Source organism: Pangasianodon hypophthalmus, chromosome 1, assembly GCF_027358585.1.
Source record: "Pangasianodon hypophthalmus isolate fPanHyp1 chromosome 1, fPanHyp1.pri, whole genome shotgun sequence".
Lineage (NCBI taxonomy): Eukaryota > Metazoa > Chordata > Actinopteri > Siluriformes > Pangasiidae > Pangasianodon > Pangasianodon hypophthalmus.
Genome location: NC_069710.1, coordinates 3909337 through 3934506, shown reverse-complemented (window position 1 = coordinate 3934506; position 25170 = coordinate 3909337). Strand labels below are relative to the sequence as shown.

At 39.6% G+C, this 25170-nt stretch overlaps 1 protein-coding gene across 2 annotated transcripts in view; it reads right to left on the bottom strand.

The window, feature by feature from the left end:
• Positions 1-25170, bottom strand: part of si:dkey-22o22.2 (neural-cadherin) — a 108049-nt gene that overhangs the window by 2567 nt on the left and 80312 nt on the right. For both annotated transcript variants that reach the window (XM_026914300.3, XM_053237468.1), the window contains exons 15-32: positions 24671-24857; positions 24319-24462; positions 20263-20546; positions 18296-19913; positions 17699-17792; positions 15083-15267; positions 13945-14180; positions 12656-12933; positions 12140-12354; positions 11189-11316; positions 9860-9987; positions 9164-9287; positions 6813-6993; positions 5500-5666; positions 4869-5133; positions 3777-3957; positions 2915-3168; positions 822-979 (exon numbers count right to left, since the gene is read on the bottom strand). In XM_026914300.3, the coding sequence (XP_026770101.3) occupies positions 822-979; positions 2915-3168; positions 3777-3957; positions 4869-5133; positions 5500-5666; positions 6813-6993; positions 9164-9287; positions 9860-9987; positions 11189-11316; positions 12140-12354; positions 12656-12933; positions 13945-14180; positions 15083-15267; positions 17699-17792; positions 18296-19913; positions 20263-20546; positions 24319-24462; positions 24671-24857 (4827 nt within the window). The remainder of the gene's footprint in view (positions 1-821; positions 980-2914; positions 3169-3776; positions 3958-4868; positions 5134-5499; positions 5667-6812; positions 6994-9163; positions 9288-9859; positions 9988-11188; positions 11317-12139; positions 12355-12655; positions 12934-13944; positions 14181-15082; positions 15268-17698; positions 17793-18295; positions 19914-20262; positions 20547-24318; positions 24463-24670; positions 24858-25170) is intronic.

The window sequence follows — 25170 nt, the reverse complement described above, 5'->3', positions numbered from 1 at the left end:
TATGAGTTTGATCTCTGGTTTCCACCCGCTGTCCAGACAGGCAGATGGGCTACACCAAACTGCCCTTATTTGTGAATGAGTGTGTGAATGTGTGTGTTCATGGTGCCCTACACTGAACTGGCATCATGCAGGGTGAATTCTCCAGCCATGCACCCAGAGTTTTCCACCGCAACCCTGGCCTGGATAGAGCTTATACTGAAGATGAATGAATGTATATAATTATCTAATTCTTTATTTAGTATGCTTTTTTTTATTTCTAAGGTTTGTTTACCTTTTTTTATCACCATATTTCTGATCAATGAATGAAAGACTTTTATGAGTATGTTTTCAGCCGTACATGCCCCTCAGCCAACATTTAAAAAAAAATCTTTTCTGTTCACTGAATTATTTGAAGAGCGATACCAATATCGATATCACTGAGGAGCCTGATCCACACATACCAGGACCACACACTTTCTGTGTGACATGTCACTGTCACTTTCTTATGCTCTGATACGTTGGCCATTTTTTTTTTTTTGAGCACAGACTCTAGTGTTCACAGAAGCTTATATTATTCACAAATTTTCATGCTTTATACCTCTCACAGCTGTGCTGTCTCATTAATTAATATAAATTTTTCATAAAGCTCAACTCGTCCATCATCCAACTGCTATCTGTTACCCTACTTTGCTGTGTAATAGTAATAATAATAATAATAATAATAATAATAATTCTGCCTAAAACTGACACTATACTGCCATCTAGTGGAAATATTACAAATAAGCCTCCTCCTTTAGAGTAGTTGCATCATCAGCATACCCAGTGGTCTGATTACAATGTACCTGGTCCTGCTCTCCTCCACCTTCCTCGTTGTAGTTGAGGATGTTCTCCCGGATGTCCTCCCAGCTCTCGTGCTCAGCTGGTATGTGGTACACTCCGCGTTTCCGGAATTTATTTTCACTGCCTTTCTGGTTCCACACAGTCACCGCCACCAGCACAGCTACAGCAAGCAAGAGCAGGGTGTTAAAACAGAAGATGAAACCATGAAGTGATAAAACAAGAGGATAAAGAAAACAGAAGAATACAATCACCTAATTATTCTTTTAATCTCAGTGTTACCACAAAAACTGTAGTGTCACAATTCAGTGCACAACATATCCAATAATTACATAATATTATAATTACAAAACTGGACTAAACAATTTTTTATCACATCACCTCAGACTAGAACTTAAAACTGGTCTGGGTGTGTGTTTGAATATATATGTGTGTATAAATGATTTATACATATTCTATTCTCTGTTAATATTGATGTTCCTCCACTATTACTTTAAGGCTGTGGTTCTCAAACTGGGGTCTGATTTTCTAATTTGGTTGCAGTTATTATGCCTATAAGTAATGTTAATTGAAATGACAATTTTAATAAAAATGGGTTCTATGGGTGGAAAATTTTTAATTAAAAAAACAAAAACAAAAAAAAAACAGCCATACATGATTTTTTTTTATTTTGTGGTCCCTGATTGTAAAGAAGATTGTAAAGAATATGAACTAAAATGGCGCCCTCTACTGGCACCACATTGCACTCTCCCACCAACTATGACATGCCCATAAGATAAGATAAGATGTACCTTTACTGATCCTATCTTATCTTATCTTATGGGTATACCATTAGCAGTGCTGCGTCCTTCACTTTTTCCTGTTGTGCTTTATTTGGCCCTCATTAGAGCTGGTACAAGGGAAGGTTTTGTGCGTCTGTATTGGCATGATGCCTTTGATCAGGTTGATAAGGTCGGTAAAGAGGAACCTCAAGGAAACTGTCAACCTATTATATTAGCAGTGTAGCTGTCACCTGTCAGAAGCGGCACACAAACAAAACTGTGCACACACACACACACACACACACACAAGCACGTTCTGTCTCTGCTCCATTACTCTTCTCTCTCTAATCACTCTTTCATTATCGCTCTGTTGACTTCCCAGTTTTTCCACTCTCACAACAAATCTGTGTGCAATTAATAATGCTAATGAAGGACAGACTGTATCTCTATCATGCACTAATGGTCCAAATTAGCTGCAGAAAGGTATAAAAATACACAGCATGATAACTGTACAAGCCCAGTATCACGCTTTTCAGGTTAATGGGGCCGTGGACATTAGAAGGTTTAGCTACACCCATGGACAAAATAACGCTCTCTTTCATCTTGTGTCTTTCCCAAAGATCCTCACAAGAAACAACTGGCTCAGTGGACAAATTATTATGAATATATTACTTCATAGGTTAGTCTATTTTCTGATTTAAAAAATCAATAGGCTTAAACAACGAATAAAATTACATTTCCTTAACAGAAAAAACCAATAACCATAAGCTTTACCCACAACAGTGAGTTAAGATTTGTTTCATATTTCATATTGTGATTTTAAATTTCATGAATTTGAGTCAGATATTGGTTGGTGTAATGTGTATAGTTTTCAGACTGGTTTGTGTTTAACTGTAACATGAAATGTTTTCCTATTTTATAATTGAGAAGTCTCATGATGAATCATTTGCTGTGTTTATGATATTGATTTATATGCATAGACCTAGCCTAGTAATCAGTCACTGATGTTCAAATATATTCTTATTACCTCATGGCTATGACTTATTGATCTCATTATTATGCGTTAAGTTGTAGTCACACATTATTAATTGATATGGGATGTCTCCAGAGGTGCAATGCACCTAGAAGTATTGCCTTTTTTCCTTTTTTTAAAAAAATAAATCAAACAGTATAAAGAACATTACATAGTAAAAACAGTACATATAAATATATAACAGTATAATATAGGTATAACTACTCTGTTACATGACAATGCTGAAATAGAGCTGTGTAATAAATGTTTGTTATGCATTTATATGTGTGAATGGGACTGAAGTGAGGATTAAAGTGTTAGTTACCGAAGAACACAAGCAGGCACATGCTTATAGCGAGGATGGAGCTGGGGCTGAGTGCGGCCAGGTGTGATGTTTTAACTTGGCTGATCTCACACCACTGGCCCCGGAAGCCCTCTGGGCAGCGACACTGGTAGCTCTTGGTGGAGTGGGCCAGGCACGTACCCCCGTTACGGCATGTGGAGGGACCACAAGGTGACATGACACAGCTCACCAACCCTGTGTGTTCATCCACTACAGCCAACTGACCCACTGGACACCTGCATGGAGAGAAGACAGCCATGTAGAGGACATGCTAAAGAAGCAGAACAATATTATTTATCAGTGGATTATACTATTATATTATATATTATATACCTAATAATCCTAACATAACTTTATCTTAATTATTAGCAAGATGAATAATATTTTCGGGTATTTCTGGAGACACAAAAATGCCCTTCATATATTTGGTGTGTGTGTATATGTACCGTATGTGTGTGAACAGTGAGAGTGACAAATAAAAGAAAGTATTACAGGGACTAAAATAACTTTTTATCTTATAAGAGTTTTATCATTTATTTATTTATTATATTTGAAATTAAATTGAAATATAAAGATTTCTGTTTCAACTTGAAACAACTCTTGGGTCAAAATGACCTTCTAAAAATCTCTGTAGTGCAAATATGATATTCATGAAATTAAGACAAGCCAATTCAAATAATTACTAGTATGATAGAATCTTCAGTAAAAAAATTCAACAGGCCATTTTGACTTACAATCACATGGTTACGGTTAGGGTTAGGGTCAGGGTCACACTGTGTCTTTTCAGTGGTTCTTAAAAGCCTAATCACTTTCATTAGTTGTAAGATGTACGCTGGAGTCTCACCTGCACTCGTGTTTCCTCCACAGATCCACACAGTACAGTGGCTTCTGGCACGGTTTGGTGCGACAGGCATCAGAGTGGCATCCTGCCTGAACTCCCCGTCGCTCTAATACCGTGACATACTCACTGCTCTGACCATCCAGGGGCAGAGAGTGACCGTTGAGCCTCACGTCCCGCATACAGCCTGCATAGCAACACACACACAAACATACATGCATCATAAAGAGTTAAACATGTGGTGAAACTGGGAAGGACAAATATGGAAAGAATACAGATAGGAAAGACAGAGAAAAGAGACAAGGAGGGTGAGACAGATACAGAGAAGACAAAAAGAACTTTATGACACTTTTCTACCAGATGGAGTGGTATGGCATTTCTCACCAAATAACTGTCCCTCATTTCATAGTCTCCACTGCAAAGTGGACTAGATTGTAACTATGAACCCGTGCTGAATTTGTTCTTTCTCTTGCTGAGGTACTGAGACACACAGGAGGAGCTGGAAACAGTGCAGACTATTATTCAGTCAAACACAGTCATCCCAGAATCTTCCTGATGAAATGTCTGGCTTGAATCACTTTTTTTTTAACTGAAACTTCAGTGTTCATTAGTGTAGTGACTGAAGTGCATGTAGCGAAAACTTCTTTCTCTTTTCTTTTAGAAGGCTCTGTCACAATTTTACAAATTTATCAAACAGTTGATAATGGTTTAGATTTTTTAAATTCATGAACACACAGTAATGTTTTCTTGTTGCTGATAATTATTTCTTGATCTAAGTAAATAGTTTGCCATAAAGTGAGGCTGAATCCCAAATGGCTTTCTATTTACCGTGCATAGAGTATAACATAATGGTGCTGTAACCCTCTGTAGTGCCTTCTATGCACAGCAGAACGTCATTTGTGATTCACCGACAGAAAACTTGCAGCTCACCAGATGCACTCATTTTCATTAAGATTAAAGTATTGGCACATGTGGCTGTGTTTGAGCTGCTTGCTGCCATTAAAAGAAGTTTGTTGTGTCTTGTTCATCCTATGAGAGAGACGTGGACTAGATGTTAGACAGAGAGAGGTGGAGGAAGAGACTGAGACTGAGCCGCACCTTGGAAGTCTCCCTGTGTGCTGTGTGAGGCACCATTTCCCAGAAGCACATTGGAGGAATGTACTACAATCTCCCGTTTATTTCCCAGCACCCCAGTGACCTCTCGTGACCCCCCGCCTTGCTCCAGTTGCAGGGTGAACAGGTTGTCATGGCGACTCAAGCTGACCAGGACCCACTGGCCGTGATCCACTCGTTGGCTCCCCAGCTTCAGTGTGTGTGGGCTATCACCCAGGTTGGCACGAACACACACGTAGCCATCTACTATCTACATGAACAAATAGGTGTGCATGTTAAGATTGCAGTAGTGTTGGTGGAGACAACACAATGTGACAGCAAATTCAAGTCATTGGTAATTCAATATACTGATATTTTTATCTGCTTTTAAATATTTAGCATGACATTTTGAAATTCAGGGATGTCACAGTGGGAGGAATGAATGAACTGACTTAATCTGGGTCCCTAAGTAAAAGGGCCTGATCTAAAAACTTTGCATCTTAAGAAACAGGGAGGGAAGAATACATGGACTGCATTTGCAATGGGCCTGGAAATTTGTAGAGAGACCCTGGGCATCTATATAATTGTGTATGTTTGTGTGAGACACAGTGTGTGTGTGTGTGTATCCACTCCTCACCTCCAGGATGATGAACTCATTGGAGTCCCGGGAGCTCATGCTGAGCAGGATGCCTGATGAGGAGCGAGTTCTGATGAGGAACTGTGCGTGTGTTCTGCGTGGACTGATTCCTGTTCTCAGCTGGTACCTGAGCATGCTCTCCTTCTCAAAGGACCACTCAGGAAGAGCTAAAGTACACACACACACGCACACGCATACACTTTACAGCATGCCAGGAAACTATTTAACACAAAATAAAAATAGCACTGCAACATCCTTTTATGAAAATGAACCGGTTTTTCTGTGTGTTTACAAATGTGGTTGCTATGATACCGTAAGTCTTTCCTAGTTTTAATACTACTAGAAAAACTGTCATACAACTAATAAAAAAACAATTAGAAAGAAATGAAGTTAGTGAGGTTATTTAAAATACGATACAAGACAGCTATTTTTCACTGTATTACACATTAATACGGCCATGAATTCTACACCGCTTTAAAAAGAACATGGAATAAACCTTGTCATTTGATTGTGCTGTGTTTGTACTAATTTGTGCAACAAAATAATTTTTTTTGTACTGGTTTGGTTTTTGATATAGCAACTACATTTCACTGTAAGTCTGGCTGATAGTGATGTCACAGCAAATTATTATTTTTTATATATATGTTCAGTTCACTGTGCCACTGTGTAATTTACAGTGCACTGTTATATAACGCCACAATTTTTCAAAAACTAACCTGGCAAAAATCAGCATAAACACAACACAAACAAATGTCATAGCTCTTATTATATTTCTTTTTACATGGGGGTCCAGCTTCATGGAGTTACATTAAGCTGGTATATGCCACACTAAGTAAGCTTTTCTGTTTCATTTTACAGTCTTTTTGTGGCCCTACTACAGTTACATAATTGAAACAGAATAGACTGTGATTGACTAGGCAAGCTTATACTATAGCAGCCTATAATAGTGTCATAGTATAAGAATAACAGTTAACTTAAATATCTCAGTACAATCACAGCAATGTCCTTGTATAGCATATAACACTCATAGTTACTATATGATACTGTTATAAAACATGTAACTATTATTTTTATTAAATTATAAATTATTAAAATAATATATGATAATAAATTAAAATATAAGCTGCTTAAGAAAATTATGCATTGTTAAAAGTACAACATAAATACAACTGAATTGAATTGTAAATATAATACTACTTGTGAACCAGGGTAAACTATGTAGTACTCATCTATTTGTGCATTTAAAAAATCTATAAAAAATGTAGGCTTTCAATGCTATGAACTTGTAAAGTCTAATATGCATGCAGACTCACCCTTGTCACACTTGTGTCCGCTGTATCCAGGGTGGCAGTCACAGCTGAAGGAGCCCCACTCCCCAAGGCACTTTCCACGCAGGCCACAGGAGGGCCCTCCTGCCGTCACACACACTCCATCAGTCAGACTGCACCCGGGGGCACTGTTCATACTCTCCGCTGCACTGCTCAGGTCATACACCTAACCAAGGACACACACACACACACACACACACACGAGTCTGAGTCAGCACTATGGGTGACCTCACTGGTATATATTAATATGCCATATTCTCCAATCCTGAGACATAGAGATTAATCTAATTTTACCCATTTTTTTGGTAAAATTTATCCACCTTTCCATATTTCTTCAAGAAGGTGTGAGACACTGACAAGATTTTCTCATGTGAAATATCCCCATACATGCCATTATAAAATTGTATTAATAAGTGTCAGCTGGCACAGGCGGTCAAACTACACAATTACGCATCCAATTTTGGCATAATAGTACAACATTTCACTTGAGATCATCACAAAATGTCATGCTATGCTGCAACATTCTACACACTTGACAAAAATGTCTGACATGTCAGAAAATAGTCAGTGTGACTCAGACTTGTCACGAGGTGGGAAATAAATCCCTCACCCACACGCTGAAAGAGTGTCAAGCCTGTGTTTGTGAAAACTGGTGAAAACTGATGAAAACGAGGGGGTAATGTCTGGTACTGTATCCATGAGTAGGGATGAGTGGATCCAATCAGATACCTGTAGGTAGCAAACCATTACTCCTGCTCGATTCTTGATTTTATTAGATGTGAGACATGTCATGGACTTGGTTTGTAATTAACTAATTAACTAACTAACCTGCTTACTCACGCAAGCGGGAGGGAGGAAGGGAGGAAACTGGCATGAACCCATATCAGCATATATCTGACATCACAATTCATATGTTCATATGCACTCACAAATTAAGTGTACAAATATGAAAGATCAGAAAATTACACACATTTGTAGTGCCTGTGCTAGCTGACACTTGAAATTAATAACATTTATATCACAATAGATATATCTGATATGATAAAATCTCATACTTATACCTGAACTAACTTACATCTGTCTTATACCTGAGACATAATATTCGGAAAACATTCTGCTAACCTACACTTCTTAGCTAATTGTTTTCTATTTTATGAACATTGCAGTTCTATGAACTTCTGGTGCTCTACAAACATTTTTAAACAATGTTTTTGGACACACTTGCAATGTTTCTATAACACTAACATTTCTATAAAGTTAGTTCTGATCTAACTGGGAATTAGTATAATAATTAGTAAAATATAGTGAAGCAAACATTTATTACAGCAGATGTTTTAAGAAGATTACAGCAACATTTTCCGAACATTACAGGTGCATTTGCAACATGTGCTTCTTTGGAGTCATGTAAAGCTTATATTTTTTAGACTGCTGCTTATGTAACATTATTGGGCAGCTCAGCATAATTGGAGGAGACACTCAAAAGCAAGCAGATGCCCATGGTGGTCTAGTGTCACTCTTTATTACATTTTTTTTCCACTTTCATTACCATAGTGCTGTTAAAAACAGAACAACCTTCACATTTGAACATGGATAAGCTTCATTTATTAAATATTTAGTTCAGACATCAATATTTAGCTCCAACCTGCATAGCTGAGTCAGCATGTGGAGAAACACCAGCATGTGCAATACCAGCATATGTGTGTCCTTGTTGCTATATTTGACAGAAAATTATTCCTCTATATGAGCTTATGCATGATGTCGATTAGCTGAATAGAAGGTTAATGCTCCCCGACCCTGTGCCTGTAGTGCTGGAAGTTTGCTGTCTAATAGCTGCTATTTAAAGATACAAAGACATAAATGCTATGGTAATGTTAATCATAGCATTTACTACTGCTATGACAATACAGGAGTCACCTGAAAACTACACTTTCTGCTTTTTCAGATAAAGCAGCAGTCAGAACAAAGGTGAATAAAATTCACCCAGAAGAAAAGCCAATTCACTGAATGAGAAAGAACACGGGATGTAAAAGACAGATATTTGTGTCTGGTATAGGTTACTTTCACTTCCACGCCATGGTATTTTTTCAGTAAAAAAACCAAAGAAGAGTTGCTTATTATTAAGTAATGGTCACACCAGATCTTTGTCATATTGTTTCTTACTGTTGCTTGAAGTATATCTAAATTCTTCTACATTTTTCCTCCCTTTTTTCACCCTGCTTGCTAGGATCTTCTTATTAGCAATGTATACACCTCTGAAGAGATAGATACTTTATGGCACGAGAACGTGAATAATATAGAGATAATGTAGAGCTTGAAAACAAGAATAATCTCCACACCTGAGTGTCCACCACTAGGTTTCTGATGCAGCCCACAAACCCTTTGTAGTGCGTGTGTGTGTGATGCAGTGGATACGTGTCCTTCACTCCTCCTAGCTGTAGAGGCTGATTCACATTCAGGAATCTACACAGAGAATAAACAACACAGTAATACAGATGACATCTCTCACTGCAATAAAATACACACTAGTGTAAATTACCTGTCCTCTAATTATATGATATATATATATAGTACTGTGCAAAAGTCTTAGGCACCCTATTTTTTTTTTTTTTAACAAACTACAAACTTTGTTATAGATTTTTCTTTTATGAAAACTACACTATGGAGTCATATCGTGGACATTTTAGATTTCCCAACATTAGTTTTCCAGCACAAAATTAAATGTTACGGAAAAATGTTTGACAGTAAAGAAGGCCACAACAGTAAAACAGACCACTTTTCAGACCACTACTATTTTTTTTAAAGCAAAGGGTCATCACACCAAATATTGTCTTTGTTTCATCTATTACTGTTTACTGCTCTTTATAGTATTTTTTTAAATGTAGAAATGACTCTATTTTTGAAATCATCTATATATATATATATATATATATATATATATATATATATATATATATATATATATATATAGAGAGAGAGAGAGAGAGAGAGAGAGAGAGATGCAACAATAACAATATGAAAACCCTTTATTTTACCTCTCAGTGCCTGGAGTGTGTGCAGACACCTTGCACACTGACTGGTCTGTCTCAAACATGTCCACTCCCAAACCCTCCACCTCATTCACCATGGCTCCAGAGCAATGGTCAACAATCAAGTGTATTTCCTGTAAATTATATTTACACACTCAATAAATATAGAGTGCACACGTAAATTTATTTACACTCAATAAATATAGAGTGTAACAGAAGAGTCAATGATTACAGTGCATTTAACCTGTGAGTAGTGCAAAGATATGATACTGTCATTTGGCACTCTCTCATCATACCCTGCTGGAAAATCCAGCTTGGTCTGACCAGCTCCTAAAACTATGGGCAAGCTCATCAAGCTGGTAGACTGTGTAGCTGACAAAAATCTTTGAATATTAATTTTGTATATTTCAATTATATGCACATTAAATAAAATAAGTTTTTCTGTGGTGTATTAAATAAAGGTACTTGTTTTAAACTTGCTAGGGGGAAGATTTGCCTTTAAGATAGTTTGTCTCTTTTTTAAAAAACATACCCCTAATTACAAATCTTAAAAATTCAAACCTCAACAATACAGATATCATGTAATTTAGACCGAAAGTGAAGCCTCCGAGATTCCCAGGAAAAAGTAGACACTTTCAGAGTGGCCAAACAAATAAAAATGTTTTACACATGTTTATGTTCTACACAAATAGCTAGTTTTCTACAATGATGTTAAACACTTGATACTTAGTATACACCCAGAGTAATATTCTAGCTAGTTAAGCTATGCTAACATTAGCTTGCTGGCAATCAGTAGCAGCTAACAGCCAGAGTTAGCTGCTTAATAAGAATCTAGCTATTTCAGTAGAATATAAAAACTTGACTTGATGCTGTTCATATCTTCCGTTTTTGATTCCATTTACGTCTACTCCACATCTCTTCACTTTACTTTACATGAACGCAAATGTGAGAAGTGGCTGAGATGTGCTATATGCTGAATTCAGCCAATCTGAAAGAGTCTACTTTTCCCTGGGAATTCCAGTTGCTTCACCTTTGGACTAATTCACATAAAATCTGTATTTTTAAGATTTAAATTTTCTGAGACAAGTATTTGTTTGTCTTTAAAAGCAAATCTTACCTACCAAATTCAAAAATGTCAATTTATTAAATGATGAATTTGTAATTGCCTTACTGTTTCCTTAAAATAGCATGTGTATGATATTGCGTTAGCACCTGTAATTTAGCCGGTAGCTTGTCAGACCAAGCTGGATTTTTCAGTTGGGCTGCCAAATTGGGTTGAATTCAGACTTTGAGACTTTGGTCTAGCACAGAATCTTTCTCTAGTCCTGGTCCTACCTTTCCATCGCTGATGATGTCGAGGTGATGCCAGCGGCGGTCAGACAAAGAGGCGTGTGCAGGAAGCTGCAGTGTGACAGTGCCTGAGCCGTGATTAACACTCAACACTGGGACACCTTTCTTCAGCTCTAAAAAGAGACAGAGATGACATCATGTCGGAGAGAAGGACGGAGACCTGATGATGAGACACCATATTGGCTTCTCGGATTCCTGAGCTCCAAAATTTTACTAAGTGAGTCAATCTATCACTTTTAAGTGTGTTAACGTCCTGACCATGCCTCTCTACTGTCAACTCTTAATGAATTCTTTTATATGCTTCAATGGTGATGCTATTTCTCATTTTCCCCAGACTAATTCATCACACACTGACAGTGCATCGAGTCCTGTAGCGCTCATGTTTGAGCCAGACCCCTGGTGGCAAAAAATGCTTCAGTGCAATCAATTTGTGGTCAAGTTCGATTTTTTCCCTCCAATCAGGACAGCACAAGGCCAGCTCGATAATTAAGTGCCTACAGGCAGCACAGAGCATACTGACGATCTAAGCTTTTTAAAGGCCTGTTCAGGTTATCCTCTGGAGTCATTTGAGGTCAGGACAGAACAGATAGGACAGCATGAGTGCAAAGTTTGACCATTATTAAAGGGCCTTGCCTCTGATCCCATTTACCCTTACAGTGCTGACCACAGACATTTCCATTCAGATCAATTCATCACTAAGTGTTCATCCTTCATCATCATCATCTATTGACTCATCTATTTCCCACAGCTAATTGTTAAGGAAAATTAATTTCTTGCATGGCCAATGTAGAAACCCTCAATCATGATGGTATCGATTGCTTTGTCATGTTTTTCATTATTAAGATTACAACTTGCTAGTTGTTATTTACGACTAGAAATAAAAACAGTGCAGGGGACAAGCTAAATACAAAATGTTCTGGCATTTGGGTAATGTACCAAGTGCAATGAAGTCCCCCTTGTCTCCGGGCTGGAGGACACCGAGGGGGCCGTTGTACAGCAGCAGGCCATCGGCTGACTCTGTGATGAACTCCAGAGAGATGTGGCTCTTGAAGCAAGGCTTTATGGGAGGAAACCAGGCATAGCCATCACCCAGAAATGTGTGCTTAGTCTGCTGGCACTCTGGGCCGTCAAACAAGGGTAGACACTGACACCTAGGTGAGGCATAGATTGCCAAAATGGCAGAAAATATGTAACATTTGCACATGATATGAGACATTTTCACAATATACATTATAAAGCATGATATTTAGTGTGGCTAAGGTTTTACTCATAACGCCAAAAAAGCAGTGCCATAGAAGAGCCTTATCAAATGTTCATGCATCTTCGTAGAGTGAAGAAAAAAATAATTTGTTAAATAACTTTAATTATCTAATAAGCTTTTATAAAAGTACATTGTGATATATTACTTTATCAATACATCCTACTGTCCACCCCTTTTTGAGGAGACATTACCTGTAGCCCATGTCTGTATCCACGCAGGTGCCTCCATTAAGGCAGGGGCTGTGGGGGTAAGAGGAGCAGGACATGTGCTTGCTCTCTCTGGCCAAGCAGCCACACAGAGCTGTGACTGTGGCTGAGACAGACACCAGGGAAGCATTCCCACCATTCAGAACTGAAGGAGTGTCACTAAACGTTACCCTGCTGGAACAGCCACCTGCAGGAATGCAGTCTGCATAGGCACACTCATCCACTCCCACCTGCAGAATGGTCACACCCAAGGCTGACTCCAACTGAAGGAGATGGAAAGACACAGATTACAGATTACAATATTGGTGGAGTATGCAAGAACCACACAGAAAATGAAACACTGATGACATTACAGTATTGATAGGATTAGGATGTTAGGATGGTTGATTTGTCTATATTGTTACATCAGGGGTCGTAAACTGGCAGAACCAGCCCAGATATGGACCCAGCAAAGCATTTCAGCAGATCAAACTTGAAAAAAAAAAAAAAAATCAGTGTGAATAATTGACTCCAAACATGAAGGATTCCAGCTTCTGTAGCAGATCCTTTGCTGTAGCTTGTTGCTGTCAATCACATGCATTTATGTAAACTATTTACCTGAAGTCACCTTATAGAGGAAGAAAAGAGTTTTTACAGACTTTCAAAGATTTTTTTTTTTTCATTTACCATCTCTAATCTGATTAGGGACAATAGGGCTTATAAAAAAGGTCAGTGATGAAAACAGAATGTTTAAAGATGAAGTATGAGAAGTATATATTTATTCTCCTCAAAAGCAATGTGAAGTACTAATAATCACTAATGGTTAAGGTAAAAGGTTAAAAGGTCACCTTTGCTTGTGTGTGTGTGTGTGTGTGTGTGAGAGGGAGAGAGAGAGATTGGCTGAAATCCATGTTCAAGGGCAATATGTCACATTCATTACAAGCCTTTGTAAAACTTTCAGAGCCGCCTCCAGCACTGGGCATAAACAAAAGTCAGAGGCTTCACACAGCTCCCACTCACACCTGATTTACAGATCCATTTATTCCCTCCCTCTGTCCCTCCTTCATTCCCTCCCTTCTCGGCTCACTGGCCATGGCCGCACTATGCTGTGTCATACCTTACATGGCCATGAAATATTCATAATGCATCGTGCAGATTGTCACTCCATGTACAAGCGTAATATGTTAGTAACTATCTGCGCTTATGTCTCTGAGAGATGTAAATACAAACAGTGTGCATGTGTGTGTATGTGTGTTTGTGTGTGTGTGTGTGTGCGTGTGTGAGATTGTTGTTACCTTGGCCTTGTGCATAGCCACATTGCCATGCAGTTTCTCCGGCTTGTAGTAAGGGGAGCCATGGGCAGCGAACCACAGGCTGAGGTGCTGCTGGATGGAATGACTGCCATTGGCCAGGCTGAAGATGTGCACTTTATCCAGATCTGTCTGTAAGACCTCAGATAGCAGACGCTGCAGACGCTCATACAAACTCTCCTCACCATCGGAGGCCCTGAACAACTCCTCTGCTGTTACATCTGCACACAATAAACACCAAAACCCAGGTTTACAAAACCTTTCAAAAACACTTAATGAAGAAGTGTGTGGAGGTTTTTAGTTTTCCAAGTCAGTCTGAAAAGTCTGGTAATAGTAACTAAAAATAGTGAAAACAACTAGACTAGTGGTGTAATATTAAAACCATAAATGAACAATAACAATGCTTATAACGCAAGTGCAGCTGCTCTAACTTGGTCTGAGATTTTTTTTAATATAAATATTAGACTGGTGGACATCAAAATCACCATTATCAAAGTTATTGTACCTAAAAATAGTGTCAGACAGGAATCTAATTATAATTTTAATAAAAATGGGCTCTATGGATGTGAATGTTCAGAAATGAAAAAAAACAAAAACACTGGCTCAAGTAAATACCCAAAATATCACTGTACACATTTAAACAATGTGGCTAATTTTTTAAAAAAAAATAGATTGAATAATTAAAATTTATGCTTTACCACTGCTGTACAGCATCTGTATCATACGTGTGACTACCACAGACGAGACTCATTTCCCTGTATTAAAAAAGTTTTTGCTTAATATGGAAGTCTAAGGGCAGATAGAGGAAAGAATTTATGGTTCTACGTTAACTAAATTCAAACCCCTTGCCCTTAGGCTACCAGTGAGTTTTCTGTTTTGTTTTTTTTTCTCAGTACAGGAAATTGTGTCAAAATTCTTATCCATACACTATGGGTGCAGTGAATAAAGATTAGCTTGAATGCATTGGAGTATTCCTTTAATACTACTACTACTACTACTACTACTACTACTACTAATAATAATAATAGTAGATTAAAGGAAACAAAGATGTTTCATAGCCCTGTTCAGCACACCACAGTGGAGTCGAATGTTCCAGTGAATAAATAGGAATTAAATCACGCACTGGAGAATCGGAGCGAGCCAGCGTTGAGCAGTGCCTCCTCCTTCAGCTCCCTGACTGTAATCTGCACCGTTGAGGTGACATCAGGCCAACTCTTATCGGCCACTCGCACCTGCAGTCTGTACGTCCCAGCCGGGGTGCCACTTTTTATGCTTAGCTGACCAGAGCTCTGGTTCAGGATAAACTGCCTGTGAAAGACAGAGAGAGAGAGAAAGAGTGAGAGAGAGAGAGAGAGAGAGAGAGAGAGAGAGAGAGAGAGTTAGAATGTGTATATATTGAGGGTGTAGTAGTGATAAAAAAGCAACAGCTAATTAAACAAAGTAGACATTTTGAATTGCCTTTCAGCAACTGTGACCAGACATGATAATAACTAAGCAGTCCATTAAGAGGCTTTATGTTTGCATGTTTCCATCACACCCTCTAATTCTTCAGCCTTCATGCAGGGCCACCATCCAGACTGTGGGCATTATAAAATGTCAGCTCTTAGCCTGTTAGTCCCTGCTCCTTTTTCACTTTCGTAGAGACAGGAGTTACAGTGACACTTGCCCACTGGGTCATGGTGATGTCCTTTAGTACAGCCCAGCACTTCAGCTAAACACAGGCACTGTCAGCCTGGACAGGCTAAGCAGAGTACTGACTCAGATCAGAGAAGGTCACTGTGGTAATATGACAAATATGTCACTGCTGTACCTTACACGTCAAAGCCGTCTGGCTGTATACAGCCAGAGTAGGGGCATACAATGTTTTCAATCCAGCTAGCAGGATCACCTGATACCATAGGTACCAACTTATGACATTTTTGAAAGTCCTATTAATAGCCTTCATAATGACCATATCCTAGCCCATGTATAAAAAGTATATTGCTAGAGGTGTACCTTTCTACTCAAATCAAATCTGTATCTCCTTACAGTACTACTCAGCATGGATTCCCTGGTAGTGCTTGACTAATGTTCATCCTCTATGTAGCCACTGCATAGGCAAAAGACATTTTATTTTTAGTGAGAAGACATGTAAAATCACCCATCTGCCCAAAAACCAAATGTCTTCTCACTAAAAGTGAACTGTCTTGCCCCTTTTGACCAAAAATGAAATGTGAAACGATTGTGTATTAGTGTTTAGTGTCAGAATGAGCCTAAAATCATGTCTGATCTTCACAAATGCTGCCGACTAAGTGCAGCAAAAACACTGACATCATTCTCTTTGAGTAATCAACACTTCAAACCTGCAGCAGCACTGTGAGTGCTGGCTCAAGAGCTGTGATTAGGGAAAAAAAATCTGTTAAAAAACATAACAAAACAAAACAAAAAAAAAAACCACAGATAATTTTTTCGGTCACTATACCTTCTGTCGCTGGCTGCCTGCCAAAGTGCAATGAACTGTATAGTAAAATTGTAAAGTGGTGTATGTTACCTGTTACCGTAGAGGGCAAACTATTTAGTATGCAAGTATGCAATTTGGAACACAGACTTTAAATCACCCTCTATCCCTGAAATGAATGTCGTCACGCTGTTTTGTCGTGCCACTGCCGGTGTGAATAGGCAGTATATAAGCCTGAATCTGCATGTAAAATGGGCAATACATAATAAAACTGGTATTATACTCCAGACCTTAGCACAGCACAGCATTTAGTGTATGTGTATTATCTGAAATATTATCTAAAGCTGGTGCCTACACCTGACACACCTAATCAGTGAAGAGAGAGAACAAACTATTAAAAAACTGGAATCAGAGGCACTCAATTACATAAAATGAGTAGGCACTGTACACAACATTAAAGCAGAATATCTGTGAGGATATCTGTAACACATCAAAAAGCATCTAATATTTATCAATAGGCTGTAGAAATGTACCTTTAATATTACCCTACTCACACAGACAATATGATGCATGTACTACAGCAGTGTTTAACCGTGTTTATCAACCTGGACAGACTCACCAAGGTCGCAAACCTCACACTGGCTGGCATTCAAATTAGAATTTAAAAGCTGCAATCATGTTCATATAACAGCAATTGAGTTCCACGTGGCTAGTGACCTCCAGCTCCTGTGCCAAATGAGGTAATTACCCATCAAGTAAGCAAATGAAAAACTGCCAAGGTTGAAGTGATGCTATGTGTGCCAAACATCATGCCACACAGGCCTCTGATAAACTGCTAATATATTCACGTGTTATTCATCCTAATTAACAGGAGCAAACACTTTCCAAAACACCTCAAGGAGGCTAATTTTGGAGAAAACTCTATTTGAAGAGACAGGCCTCATCTCAGCAGACTGCATGTGACATTTGTTATTTGTATGAATATTGATGCATATTAGTTTAATATGTCTTAGTTTTGAGAAGTGTTAGGTCTGTGACAGCTTGAGCAGCAGACTCAGTATGAAGCTCCTCACTATTTCATGTGCTGTTCATTAGAGTTCGAGTCTGTCACACATCAATTTTATAATCAACTACAACACAAGAATCTGTGTGTCCAGAAGAAAATTTGAATCTAATTTTGATTAACTATTAAAAGCAGCCAATATAATATAATGTGATATTCTCAACATTGTCGCTCTGCTTTATTCTCATCACTTTGAGTGTCAGCTGCCAGTACCAAATTTCAATAAAAGATCAAAGTACCTAGGGGGCCTGTCTTCAAATTTGTAAACCTTTTCACTCCAGTCATCAACGTCAGGGGATTGAACTTGTCCAAGTACAGTGGTAGGAAGAGTACCTGGAGAAAAGGCAAAATACATCATTATAGAAAAGTCACCTCACACAGACTGCAATACCTGAGGCTGTGTGCGTTTGTGCTTGTGTGTGTGAGGAAGGAGAGCAGAAAGGCTCACTCCCTTTTTTTGAAAGAAAAAAACCTCACTCATCTCATTGCCAGATATGGACTTGCCTTAAGCTGCATGGTAGGAGCCACTGCTATTAGTCACCAAAAGGCAAAACAGAAAACTGCAATCCTGTTAGGCATGAAATCAACAGCTTTTTAAATGGCTCCTGTTTAAGTGCCTATTAAACCTGGGAATTAAGTAAATCGTTTGCTCCATGCCATGTCTTGAGCTAAACGATGAGTTCTTGTTAGAAGGAAACACTCTAAATATACATAAAACCCAAACCATATTTCCCACTAAGGTTTGTGATGAGCTAACAGATGGTGTTAAATGCTAATTGAATGTTGTAGAATTTGACTCAAGCAAGATAATGAATCAAAATTTCACAGAAATATACCTTCATAATTGTAGACTATAAACTCTGAGTGTCCAGGTGCATGTGGGTGGTCATTCTTATCCCCAATTATGACAGTCAGTGTACTGGTGGAGCTCATTGGAGGAGAGCCACTGTCAGTCATCAGAATGGGAAGTAGGTACTCTTTCTGCTGCTCCCTATCAAAGGTGCGAAGGGCTGTTATCATGGCACTGCCATTGCGCAGATCGGTCAGGTTAAAGTTTGTGGCGTCTGAGGTGACCATCAGCAGGCGAATGGAAAAAGGCCCTGCATTAGGTGAGCTATCTCTGTCTATGGCATGGAGCAGAATGGAAGTCTCATTCATATGGACAAGCTGTGGCGCAATGGTGTTCTCCCAAACAATGGGGCGGTATGGTACCTCAAACTCAGGCCCGTTATCATTAACATCCTGTACAGCCACCAGAACAATAGCTGAGCCAGTGAGAGAAGGGTTGCCCATGTCTGTAGCCAAGATTATCAGCCTGTGTTGTGATACCTTTTCTCGGTCCAAAGAGTCTGCTACCACAACCCACCCACTCTTATCCACCAAGAACTGCTGAAAAGGGTCAGACTCTGGGGCAATGCTATACGAGAACTTTCCATTCTGCCCTGAATCCAGGTCCATGGCAGTCACTTGGGCCACAATGGTGCCCAAAGGAACATCCTCAAACATGGACCCTGCATCATAGAACTGGGGGAAAAACACAGGTGCATGGTCATTTGAGTCCTCCACTTGTATGACACAATATGCCAAGCTATAGAAGTCTGCATCCTCCACTTTGACTGTGAGATTGAAGGTGCGCTCATGGGGTTTTTCAAAATCGATCTTCTTCTTCAGCCGCACCACGCCCTTTCGATTCCCCTTGTCTGTCTCAATAAAGAATTTGCGGTCGTCATCTCCACCTATGATGCTGAAAGTCATCACAGAGTTCTCTCCCTCATCCCCATCTGTAGCAGCCACTGCCAGAACCTCACTGTTGATATCCAGGTCCTCTGCCATGGTGGCCATGTAGACTCTCTGTGTGAACACTGGAGGGTGATCATTCACATCCGAAACTACAATCGTTGCAGTTCCAGTCCCAGAGAGGCCTCCTCCATCCCTTGCCTCCACAACTACCAAGTAATGGTCCTCCACCTCCCTGTCCAAAGATCTCAGCACTGTATAGATGGTGCCTGTAGCTGGATTGATGGAGAACAGGTTGAGATTTATCTCATTACGGACATTCTGGACAATCCTGTAGGTGAGAACAGCGTTCTTGCCAGTTTTAGGGTCATCCAGGTCAGTGGCCTGCATCTCCATGATGGAGGTGTCAGCTGGGGAGTTCTCAGGCACATGGCCCACAAAGCATCCTTCTGAGGCACATAGGAATTGGGGAGCATTGTCATTTATGTCACGCACCTCCACCAACACATCAGCAAAGCCTGTTAGGCCATCACCGTTTTCGTCAGTGGCCAGCACAAGAAATCGCCAGGCTGAACGGTCCTCTCGGTCAAGACGCTTTTGGGCATAAATTCTTCCAGTGAGTTCCTCTATAGTGAATTCGCTCCCAGCACCCTGTCCATGTAATGAGTATCGGACCGCACTCTGGTCTGCCTCCTGGTCTGGATCTGTAGCTGAAACCTGGACAATAAACAACAATAAGTAGCTGTAAATATATATCAAGGACAAAGATTATTCCATTCAGTAAACAAGAATAGAAATTGTTCATCATAAAGCCACAGACCAGGTATGTCAAAATATTAATTTCAAAGGATTTTCCTCTGTCTAAACTCAGAGAGGTCATTTTTAAAAACAACAAACCTTCAAGGAACTCCAATATAAAACTACAAGCAGTTTGCTATATAAACAGGAGGTCCACATCAAGTCAGTTCCCCCCACAGAAAACCAGAAGGTTGACAAAACCCTGCTTATACCTAATGAAAACTGTAAATTAGCTGTGTGTGTATTTCAATGTTCAGACCCCACTCACCTCCAGCACGGGAACAGGCAGCTCGATCAGCTCCTCCGTAACACTGGCATGATACTCTGTCTGGCTAAAGATAGGTGCTTCATCGTTTTGGTTGATGATGTTAATGACCACCACTGTTTGGTTCTCCCACTTTCCATCTGATGCCACCAAACGTAGATGGTAGCGTTGCACTCGCTCATAGTCCAGCCGCTGGGCGATGAAGATGTTGCCAATCTCTGGCTCAACGTCAAAGGTGCCCATAGTGTTTCCTGAGGTAATCTGGTAGCGCAGCTTCGCGTTGGCACCTGTTAGGGATGTGAAATGTGTCAGAACTTTGGTATAGTACGGTGGCTATGTAGCTGAGTCAACATGAGAAGTTAATCTATGCTTTTTGATTGGAAGATGAATCACAAAGGACTTTAATGGTGCAAAGTAAAGTTCTAGGTGGGAGTAAAGTTCTATGAGTTTTAAGTGGTATTATTTAAATGTAAAAATAATTGCACTCATTGACTTTTTCTTCTTCAGAAAAAAGCAAATGTTTCCTTAGGTACTGTGAACAAGCTGCTTCAGTACCCCTACTAATTAACATTACTAAGTAACATTAATAAGCAGATAAAGTTTTTAAGGCCACCAAATAATACCCAAAGGAAAAAAGATTGGAGGAGGCACTCTACTATGCTTCTACCACACTTTGTCACAGCTTTGATTAAGGCTAGCTCCTATGTGATGAAAAGGTGATGTGATGTAAGTCTCCACATTTAGGGGCAAGGTTTAGAGAAATTCTTTAGATCTCTAGAAAGGAATTTTCTTTTAAGTAAATATAAAAAAGCCAGCACACACTCTATCCCTCCAATTAAATCTAAAATTTCTTTTGACCTTTTTATAACTCTTTTCATAACTCTTAGCTATGTATGCAAACAGGCTTAGTTATGCTTCCTACTTTCTTTGGCTGTTCCCCAGCATCAGAGGTACATCAGAAGTCCATAAGCCTTTCATCCCCTTTTCTTTTCTTCTCTATCTCATCATTAAATCCCACACAGTTGCTGTCACATAATCACAGGTTAGGCTATCCATTTATCTTACAGCATACTACAGCAAATCACCTATTTGTTTATACTGATCTAGCCATGCTATTTGACCCTCAAAATGGTAATGCAATTTAGTATAGAAAACAGGTCTCAAGAATGGCTTCGTCAGACTTGTGTGAGAGGATGTATGTATGCATATACAGAAGAAACTGTAGATGCAGATGTTGAAGAAACTGAAGCAGACAAGGAAAAAAAGTTTTTATCCTGTCTTAGGGCAGCCATACTCCCCGCCCTGCCTACCCACCATACAGAAAAAGGAAAACAACTTTTACTCTGACTCTGTTTACCAGCCTGGACCAGATTTTATGAGACAAACACCATCTGTGTGTTATGTGAGAGAATGTGTGAGAATTTCATTAAGATGTGTCGTACTCATCCTAGCCCCAGACATCAGGATTGTGGCGCATAATGTGTCCCGGCACTTACTGAAGGCATCTCGGGTGCTCTGGCCCAAAGCAGTTTCTTTAATGACCAGCTGCCTCATATGGTGTACCTCCCAGAAGCACTATGGGTTGCAAAACCTATACACTGCCACCCTGCACTGCATGCTGTCTAAGAATGCAAAGCTGGGATAAAATTAAATTTACCTAGCGCATTCACTGTGCTCTGCTGTCCATCCGCACTTCTCACCGCAGCAAAAGAACACTACTTATGAGCTTTAAGAGTGATTTGCATTCCTGCACATGACAAGCCTGAGATATTAGCTGTCTGGAGGAAATGCGCTGTCCATCCAGGCATGGCACGCTATCTTGACACCTTCACCTCTATGCAATGACTACTGTCTCATCCATAATGAGCTTTTAGCCACATTCACTGGTTGCTAGCACTCTCCCCCTGGCCTCTCCCCCTCCTCTTCTCTTGCTGATGGTGGCTACATGCCACACCATATTTGTCAAACATGTGTACCGTATTTAACAGGTGAAGCTCTGTCAAGACGGCGAGATCCCTCACAGCCCTGCATGTTTGTTTACGATGACAGATGAGCATGGGTCACCTTCTGTGCAAATGAGGATGGGAAACATCAAGTGCATTAATCTGTTAGTGAACCAGCAAGGAATGATGGGACAGAAGTGAGGTGACATAGGAGCAGACAAACAGGCAGATTGGCATACTGTGTTGGACAGAACAATGACCCGCCTAAACCTGTCTCACTCAGATGGACAGGGGCAATGCTGCGTGTGTCAGTGCTATATCTCAGAGGCTTTCTTGTTATTCAGGGTAGACTGTTGCACCTAGACTAATTATGGATTATATGAATGTCTGCTAAACAAAAAATTGCCATAGCCAATGATGACCTGACCTTTGCGTGAAGACGTTTCAGCACAGTGTGTCAGTTCATCTCTCAGAATACATAAATAAAACATTATAAACAGCCAAGTCAAGTATTGCTGCCCATGAAGGCATCTTGAGCTAGGAAACAATGGTCAAATGATTCAGTCTGCACACCAACTTTTCAATTTTATGTAGGCACATTTTCCCTCTAGGAGCCTGTAGGGGACATAGATGATGTTCCCCCAAGAAATAAAAGTATACACAACACCAGAACCAAGCAGGAGGAACACTCAGAAAGATGTGATCAGAGGAAAGGCAAGCTCCACAGTGAGGCCAAGAGCGACTGATAGGAAATCTTCCAGAAGACATGCCTGATTAGCAAGCCAACAGCTTAATAGGATTGTCTTATGTTTTATGGATTATCTCTGGTTAATACAGATAATCTGCCTGCCTGGACACCTGTGCCAAGAGCGTAGTAACATGTCTGAATTTATTATTATCATAGACCTTTCTAGTTAAATCCACATGGTTTTGTCAGCAACAGATTAACTCTTGAAAACACATTTTTAAGAGTTGAGTGGAGTTAGTTTGCTTAATACATGCCTCTAAGTTCTTCACTGATGTAGTCTTTTGTTAAAATTCACAAAACAGATTTACACAAATCTGGATGTAGATTTAGATCAGTAATGAGCAGGCCAGAGGTAACAGCAACAAGGAAAAATCTCCCTGAGATGACGTTAGAGGAACCTATCCTCTTCTGGGTGACACCAAATAGTGAGATTATAAATCATTATCCATCTACAGTTGTATACTATATTTTAAAAAAATTTAACTGTACTACATATGTTGAACAGATAATCAGAATGAACCTATTGTGAATAAGAGTCCTGGAAAAACCACAGGACAGCTTTATGATTATAGTAGAGGGTATGAATCTATAGTATCCAGGTGAGATTATCTACTAAAGCAAGGGCTGGCCCTAAACTGTTTTTGGGAAATGCAAAGCTTTAGGGTATCCATATGGAACCATCCACAGCAGCAGAAGATGAACTACAAGCGCAGGAAGCTCCAAGAAGATGTAGAGTTAGAGTACTCCTTGGGCACAGCTACAGAATTACCAAAGCACTATTCCGTGTCATGGCAAATGTGGAACCTCTCTACTTTATACAGGATATTATGTTTCGAAAATTTGCCTGAGTGCTTGGTAAAGGTGAATCTTGGCAAAGAATCATAAAATGTGCTTTCTCTGGTTCTCAGCATCCTTCCCACAAAGGGTTTACCTGTCATTACAGCAGCCTATGTTATTTATTTATTTCTTTTGTTAACAGCTTGAGACAAACAAAAGAAAGGCGCCAACATCAAATAGCTACCTCAGGGGCCTGAATGTGTCACTCCCACAATCACCATAGAGATTTGCTAACAAGCTCAGTGGGGAAAAAATGCATTTTCCACCCAGGTTTACCTCACACTATGATTATTTTTCCAGCCTCCAGCTGTCAAAAATAACATTACAGATTCATGCAGTATGAGAAATCCACATTAAAAATCAGACTGTGACAGTATCCGTAAATAAGCTGTGTTCTGTAGGGAGGGCCTGGAGCTATCTCACCTCTAGACTAGAATATATTGCAGGTGCAAATTGTTCTACCAAGTAAAGTTATGGAACAGGGATGGGCTTTTCTGGTGTTGCCATCGTGACAGCAATCAAAGGTCTTACCCTCATCTTCGTCATTAGCAGTGACGGTAATGACTACGTAGCCCACTTCTTTGTCCTCCTCCACACTGATCTCGTATACAGGCTGGGAGAAGGCTGGGGCGTTGTCATTTACATCCGTGACAAAAATCCTGACATAGGCTGTGTCTGTGGAGAAGCAGAACGTAAGAAATTAATGTTAGTCATTAACGTCAGTGATATATATATATATATATATATATAGTGGTCTTGATGGTGACGTTACTTCTTCCTAATGCTGTAGTAATGAGTAGAGCTGGTTACTCAGGCCTGCTCAGTTGTTATTGCTGTATATATGGATGTGGATGAATAATGAATAATGGCTGAATAAGCACACCTGAGTTGGGCTGACCCTGCTGTCCAGGCCGGGCCGACTCTGAGCTGTCCTGTGACTGAACCTCAATCAGGTAAGAACTCTTCTGTTCGCGGTCAAAGGTGGCCTGGGTGTGGATGACGCCTGTGTATGGGTTAATGCTAAAAAACTGAGAGTCTCCACTCTGGTCCTTCAGAATGATGTAATTGACCTAAATGGAAAAATAATTAAATTTTGTTATGTCATGTAAGTAAGTACAACTATAGATAAAAGTGTGATTTGGAGTATAGTTGCGCAATATAACAATATGATATCAACATCATGATATAACATCATCATCAAGCACTTTTCTGTCTACTGCAATTATGGTAAGGTGTCAGGGCATTTAGAACTCCTTTGCTACTCACGGACATTAAAAATTATTTTTGTACCAATCTTGTACCAGTCACATGGGCAACAGTGCATGTTGTCAATGTTATTTTTTTCTCTAATCATTTATTTATTTGTCCCTGCTACAGAAGCAG